The sequence below is a fragment of the Monopterus albus genome, unplaced genomic scaffold (assembly GCF_001952655.1).
Source record: "Monopterus albus unplaced genomic scaffold, M_albus_1.0 scaffold18.1, whole genome shotgun sequence".
Classification (NCBI taxonomy): domain Eukaryota; kingdom Metazoa; phylum Chordata; class Actinopteri; order Synbranchiformes; family Synbranchidae; genus Monopterus; species Monopterus albus.
The window spans coordinates 5,966,208-5,975,899 of NW_018127898.1; the positions used below are offsets into that span (position 1 = coordinate 5,966,208).

A 9,692-nucleotide genomic window follows, 5' to 3' on the forward strand; every position below is an offset into this window, starting at 1 on the left:
GTGTATTGATGTGGGTTTGTATCGTTTTGATGTGTTTAATTATTGTGTTTTGCCAATTATGTTCTATATTTTTACACTTTATGAATTTAGTTATTCATCTCAGCTTTACATCCAAGAGTTTAAGAATAATCTTTGTAAATATAGCTACGAGTCCACTGAGGACAGAAACTCCATGAGGACTGGGGTGAAAACAGGAACTCTTCCTGACTAAAAAAGCATAATAATAATATAAAATTGCTTAATAATGCTTGTTTATGCTGCATTTAAGAGTCTGTGGCATTTTATATAAAAGACTAATAATAGGCAGGCAAACAAAAAAATTTATATGAGCATTTCTAATATTTTCATTCAAAAGAGAGGAGTAACAGGTCCACTGACTGAATAAACACTTGGACAGACCAGTATAAATGAAAGGGGAAAATTATGTTTTTGTTTATTCCAACCATTTTAGGCAAAAGCAGCAGCCAGAAGGAGATGGCATGTTTTGATTTGTAAAGGTTAATGTATTTATTGGTTTACCTAATGCAATTAGATTCATGTAAAAGCAATCAGAGTGTGAAAGCTCCTGCTGGGGGGCAGGCACAATGAAAAGAAAATTAAACATACTTCCACACTGCAGGACAGCTTAATCCACCCTGTGGGCTACAGGTGCGTCCATCTTACATCTGTATTCAAAAGACTGCTTCATGACTCTTATTATTTTGTACTACACAATCCTCACGCCACAAGAATCAAGGAGCAAACATGCTGAGCCTTGTAGCCTGATGGTCTAAGATGAATGCCATGTGACTGAAACTCTGAAAGAACAGAACAGATAATTTCTCATTGCCTTTCAATACAACCAAAATAGTGTCTTCTGATTTGATGAGCCTTTGCATGAGGTTAGGAGATGGTCAAGCAACTAAAGCAATTTGAATAAAGCTGCTGAAAATTCATAGCCTGGGCTAAAACTCATGGTAAGCTATAAAACGACCTCAAGGAACATTTAAGGTCGTCGCTCAAAGAAATTAACAGTGACTGTTGTTCGGAGGTCTCTGGTGTCACATTCACATTCATTGATATTAGAGTTTAGATTGCATACAGAGTCAATGGGATGAGGAGAGAAGGTGTAAATTTATGCAGACAGTACAAATAAAGATTAAATTTGTCCATGATAGCTGAACATTTTTCATTCTTGAGGTTTTCTGTCTCGACTTCATTAACAATCAGTTCCTGGTAAGTTCTGAGAGAGGTCAGAGAGTCATACAAATGTATTCAAACGCACACTCCCCCTGCATTTGTTGTATATGCTACTTGCTAGCTACAGCAAATGTGTAACTGCTAACTGCAGCTAACATACAGTCAAGTCATTTGCTGTTTAGGATGAATAAACACGGACTGCACAAAGAGTCCAGGTGTCACATTTGAGAGCAAAAATTCAATTTTGTGGCGCTAATAAAATGTCACACCTCTCTGGCCTCTGACCACAATAGGTTGCTTGTCAGAAAAACATTTCCATAACCAATCTATTTACCTCTCTCTCTTTCTCTTTAACAATATTTCCATAGTGGGAGGCAGCTGAACTGACATGTGACACGGCAGCATAGCAAAAATATACTGCCAAAGCATTATAAACATTATAAAGGCAATGACTGTCTTATGATTATCATCTCAGACGCATAGATTTTTTCATGTCTCATGGGGTTCTGGTTGAAAGGTAAATTGCTCAACTCACTTACTACAATTTCAACATTCACACTCATATTAATACCTTTTTCTCAACCACATAAAACAAAGCTGAAAGAGACCAAAACGTGCTGGCTTGATCGATGACAGTGGCGATGCACTGCAATTAGCTGCAATGAACTGCAAGACTCTTTAGATACTCTGTAAATAATTGATTTTAAAAAGAAACATCAGGTGTAGGCATTCCTAAACTACAAGCATCAGTGTCAGAGTGTGATATATGGAAACCCAGTTAAGAGCCCATTTCCCTCCCATTCCACCGGGAGGAGAGACGCTGCAGTAAATAACCACTACATTGCCAGAAGAGGAAAAGGAGAGAATGGAGAGGAGAAAAATCCCCTGGACTCTTGCAAACCTGCTTTCTCTCTCTGCCTCCTGCTTACGCTATTTCATGCATTCATTTCCACCTCCTTCCTTCTCGCTCCCACATCACTCCTCTCCCTCTGTATGGCTCAGTCTTCTTTGCTTTCTTGCCCTCTCAATCCTGCTTCTTTCATTCCTGCATGCCTGGTGGACAATTTCTCAAAGAAAGGTGGAATTGGATGCCTCCCTCACAGAGATTCCTTTGAGATTTGTAGTGGATTTTGTTTAGCTGGAGTGAGTTGTTACAGCTCACTGGCTCACTGTCATTTAAAACATCAACAGCCTGTAATGGTCAGCTGTGGCTCTGGAGTTCAAAGCATTCAGGACAACAAATATACTTCTGGAAAGCTATGTAAATACATATATTTGTGAGATATCACATCATGATTAATGTGTGGTGTATTATAGATGCTTTTTCATTATGTTTTTCATTTCCTTCCTGGTAGAAGGGATGAGAACTAAGAAACTATGTTTCTGCCATTGCATGCTCTTCAGGGTTATTCTCAGGTCCTGGACTGAATTGCAGTCTTTATTATCTAGATTAGATGAGTCACTCTAACAGATGTGTGCTCTAAAATGTTGCTTTCAAGTATGGTTGAGTCATTCCTGGTACCTCTTACTGAAGAACTGGAAGGCCCTCTCCACCTCCAGTGAAAAGCACTGAAAAATATGATTCTTTGGCATTTGGCATCTGAGTTCTTCCTCGCAACTTTGCTGCCACTTTTGATAGATTGTCAGCAGAGGAAAAATGTTAAACGTCCTTGTCTCATGACTGATGAAAAAGGTGCCTTCAGTTCTGCCATATTACCTTGACCTGCTGACTTACTGGCACTGACTTTGGCGGCTGACAACTCACTTGTCCGATTTCCCCTTTATTCCTCCCCAGCAAAGCAACAGAGGCTTTAATTCCGCTCCACAGGTTGAAACCATCTCCTCACTTATCTTCCTCTCTTTCTGCTTCTCTCTGAGTGATGGACAGGCAGCTTGAGCCATTATGGAAGGCAGCCAGGCAGGTCAAAGGTGACTAAGCAGAATAATCCTTTTATGAAACCTTCCTCCCCTGCCGAAGTAAAGCTGGCGTAAGTAAGGTCAGCATGTAGGCTCTGTCCCTTTTCAGTATCGTTTCCTTGAGAAGCACACAGCTGGCTTATCATCTTGGAATTGCCTGTGCAGCATGAATGTAGGAAAAGACAGAAGCCAGATGAATGTTTGCATGGGGCTCAAGTGCGAATGCCTTCCCTCTTCCACTCTCTGCTGCCAATGTCTATTGTTTCCCTCACTTAAGTACTTTTATCTCAGTCTTCTGCACTTTCACCAGCCCTCTGTGTGTGGGGAATTGAATCTGTCTCCTGTCTGTGATCTGCGTGTTTTTAAGATGATTTGAACACTGAGTTTTGATGAACAGGATCATGAAGGTTTGGACAGGTCAGTATAAAATCAAACCCGTTCTTCTGCAACACTACATCCAAACAAATACAGAAAAGCATAGATGAGAAAACATTTCAGTGGCTCTGAAACTCGTTTTTTGTACATCACTTGATATATTTGTCGCTTTAAAGTTTTCATATTAACAACAAAATGAATGTGTAATGTGAAGGGAGTTGTTTGTGCTGAGGAACCTTCAGAGTTACTTAATTCTACAATAACCCTATGAGCTACAAAGCATTTAAGATCTTTCTGCTCATTGTTTTGCCTTTCACGTGACTTAAAGCGCAAAAACTGAGGTGTATGTGTGTTCTAGTATTTCTATGCAACTATCTAACTTAGTTTATACACATCTCGCAAACTCTTGCTCGCAAGACTTTTTTTCTAACAAAATAAAGGATTTCCTTGAATGGTCATAATCTCTGGGCAGTTCATGTGAGCTTGCCTGACATCCACTGGTGCCATTGTAAAGGCAGAATTTTTTGACTACGCCTGGTTTTGTGGATATATTTTCCTTCCTGCTGTTGCACTGTGACCAGAAGATGTGGGGAAACATACAGGGCCTGGGGTTACTGTATGTCCAGGAATGTTCCAGTACAGGGACTCGCTGTTTTACCTAATCAGGTCTAACCTACAAGCAGCCACCTGTGAAGACCCCAGCATTGGTGACTGATCAGCTCATCAATGCTGGATTCCCCTGAAGCACAGTACCTGTTTGTTTTGACTGCTTGAGGCCAGTGTGTCTGCAGCATGTGATGTGTTGCTGGTTAACAAGCAGATTAATGACCCGTGATATTATTGTCGGTGCTACACTACCCGTTGGAATTAATTTCACTGCTATAGGACTGTATGTGGTCGTGTGGGGGAAGACACAGTTACCGTCGGTTGGATTTACCGACCTTAGAGCTACTTGAAAGGGAGTGATGTTTCCAATAATGTCTATTAATGCCTTGTTTCTGTAATGTTAGAGAGAATTGTTGTAATTTTTAGGAAGAGGCTCTCGGGTTTTATCGTTCTGAAATAATTAGTATTTGTAGTTATGAGGGGTGCCAAGCTAATCTTGAGTACCCAGGATTAAATATTAAATTGCTGGAAATGAGCAAAATGAACATGCCATTGGAACTTGAAACTCGAATAAGATTGACTACATGCCATAGTGTATATAACATAGAGCCTCGATTTTCAGGCTGTACATTCGGACAATTCGTATATATGTCACCAATCATAGCTCATCTCAACATTTAAAATGTTGCATATTTCTCTACATATGCATTATTATCAGAAAAATACTTTATTTACTTTAAAATGGTCAGAACAAATTCGGATAGATCATTTGATAGTTGCCAGGCTGCTGGGAAGGCAATCTTCCACCAAAGTTTGAGGCGTTTTGGGTCATTTAACAGGAAAGTCTAATACAACCTTTTAATATTCCGAGCCTTATCTTTCCCAGATTAATTTGTACATCCTGGAGCAGAACAGAAATGTACCCTATATTTAATTTTACATCTGACAAGATGTGGTGCTGCTAGTTTTTCATAGATGTCCACTATACTTTCCACACCGGAACCTGTCTGGGTGCAAAGTATTATTGGATATCGGAATAGGGACAATTACATGTCACTAACTTTGTGTCTCCTCTCTCCCATAGTGTGTCCTCTCTCTTTCTCTCTCCCTGTACCTTTCTGCAGGTTGCCCTGGCTCTGGAGCTCTACGTTTCTGATGAGCAGTCACCGGTCACATCAACCTGACCAGTGTTTGATTGTTTGTTGTTGTGTTTGTTGTGTCTTATTGGTTTTCTTTTCTTTTTCTCTCCTCTATCAGAAGGCCGCCCACCAAGAGCCAGGGTCTGTCTGAGGTTTCTTCCATTAATGGGAGTTTTTCCTCTCCACTGTCACCAAGTGCTCGGTCAAGGGGGATTTGTTGGGTTTTACTGTAGAATACTGTACCTTACTATGTCAAGGGCCCTGAGATGAATTTTGTTGTGAATTGATGCTATACAAGTAAAACTGAATTGAATTGTTTTCAATGGAAAAGCTATGATAAACCCATTGCATACTATGAGACAAAGTTTTCAACTAGCTGGTGAAGACAAGGCAGCAGTTAGCTACTGTTTTTTCTCCAAGAAACACTCACTGAAACCTTTGGGGTTTGCAGCATGCAACTGTCCTATTTCACTGTTAAGGTTTGAAATTTGATTCATTATGATAGCACTAAAGCGGCCTTGTCACTACAGAATACCAATCAGTATTATGAAGCAGTCAGATACATCACTTGCGGTTTCTAACTGACTCCAAGGTTCATTGCTGATATCAGTTAAATTGTGTTGAGGAGCACTGACAGCTGTCATTCTGAGGAAGCCACGAGTGGCTGCGTATCTGCTACCTTTCCAGTATGAAAAGTGAAAGGCAGTGGCTCCAGTGCTTTCCCTCCTTGTTCTCATCAGCATCACTCTATTTATCACACTTTTTTCTCTTAGTGCGTCCCCTGTCTCATCAGTTTAATAGTGGTGCACTGAACAAAGCATTTCTACAGGTGCTCTCCTTGGGCCAAAACCCAACCCCACTGTCCCCGGTCCAATTACAGCAAGAAGAAAAGGACATCTTTATTGGTCTGTGAGGGAACATTTCCATGGCTGCCATCGTCTCCAGGAGTAGAGTCATCTAGTGCTCAATTACTCCTCCATTCTGAACCGGCAAGGGAAAGAAAATGTCCCCTGTTGAGACCTTGTGAGTCCCAGCGCATTACCAGCACAGAATTTCTGACCTACTTCAAACAAACAAAAAAAAAATCCCCACAACTTATTTTCACTGCTACCTACAGCATATGATTGAATATGTGGCGAGTAATATTCCCCTGGAGCAGGATAGAGACACCCCAACAAACAGACTTTTTAATAAAATACTTTTTCATACTACACATAAAAAAGTACTTAAATAAGTTTGAGTGCAAAGATGTCATAAGTAATACATTATCAAAGGTCCACATTAATAAACAAGTAAAAGCCAATTTAATAACAATGATCATTTTTTATTCACATAGCACATCACAAAACAACCCGAGCCCATGCCAGACTGGATTTCTTTCCTTGCAGTTGATTTTGATTGTATTTCCTCCCTGTAGTGCTGTTTCTCAACATATATATGTGTATATACATAGTATCTATGCAAAATGGTGCTAACATCAGTTTCCAATAATTCCAATAATAATAATACTATAAAACAGAAAAGGTGTGTTTCTTGAGTTCTACTTGAATTGATTTTTTTTTTAAATGAGCAGTGAAATGAAATATCTTGGGACAAAAATGACAATTTATTTACCAAAGGGAATTGTTAAAAAATAAGCTGCTAAGTAGTTCAGTGTTTTCATCTGATGTAAAAGCGTGATTTGTAACAGCTTAAATGTGCTGCTGCATATAAAAGGTGCAGTAGAGTGACAGATGCTTACAATAAACTGACTAGGATACTTTTTTGTGTGCCAACATTCACAGTGCTCATCAGTATATGTAAACACACCCACATGCCAAGGCAGCGATAGGGAACTTTATACACTATATAAATCTATGTGTAGATAGAGAGTGATATACCTGTGTAAAAGTAAATAGCACTTCAAGCATACACACATTATACAGCTAAGATGTGGGGATGCTGGTGCAGGGCTGTATTTGCACATAAGAATGAGAGACAAGTTTTCTATGTGCTGTTTTTTTTTGTGAAGTGTATGCTTTTAATATGTTATCCATATTTTATTCATGACAATGTGCTTGATGGATGTTTTTGTTGTTTGGAAGTGTGTAATATTCCTTTTTGCACCAGTGACTTGGAAAAAGATTGATTAACTGATGATCTAGAGCGGATGCTGGGTGCTTAAGACAGACAGCAGATATGTGTCTTGTGATCTAAGATTATGCCTGTTGATAGGGCTCACACCGCAGCTGAACACGTCACTTACTGCACAAACATGAATATGCACCATCAATACAAAAAGATCAGATCAGACTAAAAATCTAAACTGAGCATCAAGGCCTGTAATGTGAATGTAGCCTTGCACTCATTGAGCACCACCTGACAGATAATTAGTAAACCAGCCTACCGCTTGCTCAGACAACCCATTATCGCTATAGCAGGGAATCACCCACAGCTCCAATAACATCATTCACAACATTCTTCTCTGCAGCAGTAGTAGTACTAATGTATGTTGCTTCCTCAAGCCAGGCTGATATGCAGACAAAATAGCATTAGCATGTACCATAAAAACTCCTTCCACTGGGTACTCACAAGTTTCATGAAATATAGCCAACAGAGGCAGACTGGAAATACGTCTGTATGTATGTTTTTAAGAAGGAAGCACTGGCACTTTTTAACAAAGGTGTAATAAAACTGATTTCCACACCTTAGGAGTCTCATTTGTAATCAGGGTAAGATTGGAAATGTGTGTGAGAGGAAAAACAATGAGAACAGTAGCAACATTTAAAAAATAAGGCTCTAAATTGTTCAGCTAAATTAAACTAGCATGGATGCACTTGTAAGAGACATGGCCATGATAAAGTGAATGTATTCTAAAAGTTATACTTTTAGGATTGATATGTTGTATTTTTAGAATATTCTCTATTTGTACATTTAACAGCCGTCCAATTTAACATATTAATAAATGCTTTTATAGATATGCTTTAAAAGGTGGCCTATAATCTTGAAGGTATAATCTTAGGAGAGGGATGTTAATTTATTTATTTAGATATATTTGAACGTTTTCTTGTACATAACGGTTAATGTTTGATTTTTTAAGTTATATTTTTGATTGTTTATCTGTGCAGTTTGGATGTGCTGAGTCACATAGCCAGAGTCAAGAGTCAGAAAGATTGGAACAGTCTATAACAACTGGAACTGGAGGTAGCACATTGAAGTCTTAGTGAGCAGATAAGGATTAAATCACTTTCCAGAATGTTCTGTGGTCATTACCACAGTCAGTGGTGGCAGAGAAGTAATATTCAGATTTAGCCTGTTTGATATTAGCTGCACATTGATTACTCAATTGTCTAAAATAGAGCCAATCTAATTCAGAGCCTGTCTTTCTTGCTTTAGTCCAGGCACCCAGGTAATGGCTAAGGATAGAACATGGTACTGTAAGTTGACTACAGTTTAGTGCAGGGCCACACATCTCTTCATTCAGCCTTAAGGCTATACAGTAGTATAATGACACACTGCTTACACCTTTTCTGTTATTATTACATTAAGGGTGTGAGAGCGAAAATAATTTCTGTTTATGGCTAAGACCGTTTGCTTTTGTGGAACTGTAACGCTTCCTTTCGGGGTGCATGCTGACATGTTAGCATTTGCTTGTGTGATTTGCTGACAGAAGAGAAAAGCTGGAGTTAAAACCTGAGAAAGTTTATAATCTGTATGGAGAACTGTACATCCGCTAACCATACCTTTACCTTAAACTTTCACCGTTACATTATACTCAAAGCCAGGTTCCTGCAGTAATGAGCACCTGTGAGCTAAAGCAGAAAAGGGACACTCTGATAAATGTGAAATAAATTAATATTATAGATCAGACTCCTTCATTTCATTAATCATCTTCTTCCCCTCACCATCCACCAGTGAGCAAGTTGCTGTGGCATACTTCTTCCAAATGAGTTTTCTCTGCCTGCCTTAATCTCTCTTTTCTTAATATTTTCTTTCTCTCCTTCTGCCTCTGCCTTTCTGCACCGCATTACCTTTCTTCCCGATAGAACGTTTTGTGGAGCGAGTGTCTATGGAGAGTATGCTTTCTAACACAACAACTCACCTCATCAGATGAAGAAATGCTTGGTTTGCTTGAGTGGGAAATATTGAAAAGTATGCAAAAATAGTGCAAAAGGACTTTTTTTTTTTTTTTTTTAAAGGAGAACAGAGCCACTGGGGGGTGGGGGTGCTTAAATTGATATTTTGGTACTGCTAGTGGGTGCATATTGAAGCTTGTTGGCTGCACTGCAAGGAAGAATTTTATTAGCCAGAGGGAGAAACAGAAAGGACAAGAGTGACAGACTGAGAAAGGAAAATAGAGAGTGAGAGAGCAATACTGGCAAACGCTGATGTTTAACAGGGCTGCCCAGATCCAAACACGGAGTTGGCCAGTGACTGGTTGATTGTGGTTAGGTCTTGGCATGGGCTGCTGCGACAGCTGTTTGGAAATGATGGAAG

The 9,692-nt window shown here is 39.4% G+C and overlaps 1 protein-coding gene across 1 annotated transcript in view; it reads left to right on the top strand.

Moving 5' to 3' along the window:
- LOC109956280 (protein ALP1-like) overlaps positions 1–8,384 on the top strand; it is a 14,840-nt gene extending 6,456 nt beyond the window's left edge. Inside the window, exon 2 of the mRNA XM_020593260.1 lies at positions 8,324–8,384. Coding sequence (XP_020448916.1) covers positions 8,324–8,384 — 61 coding nt within the window. The remainder of the gene's footprint in view (positions 1–8,323) is intronic.
- Positions 8,385–9,692: the final 1,308 nt, after the last annotated feature.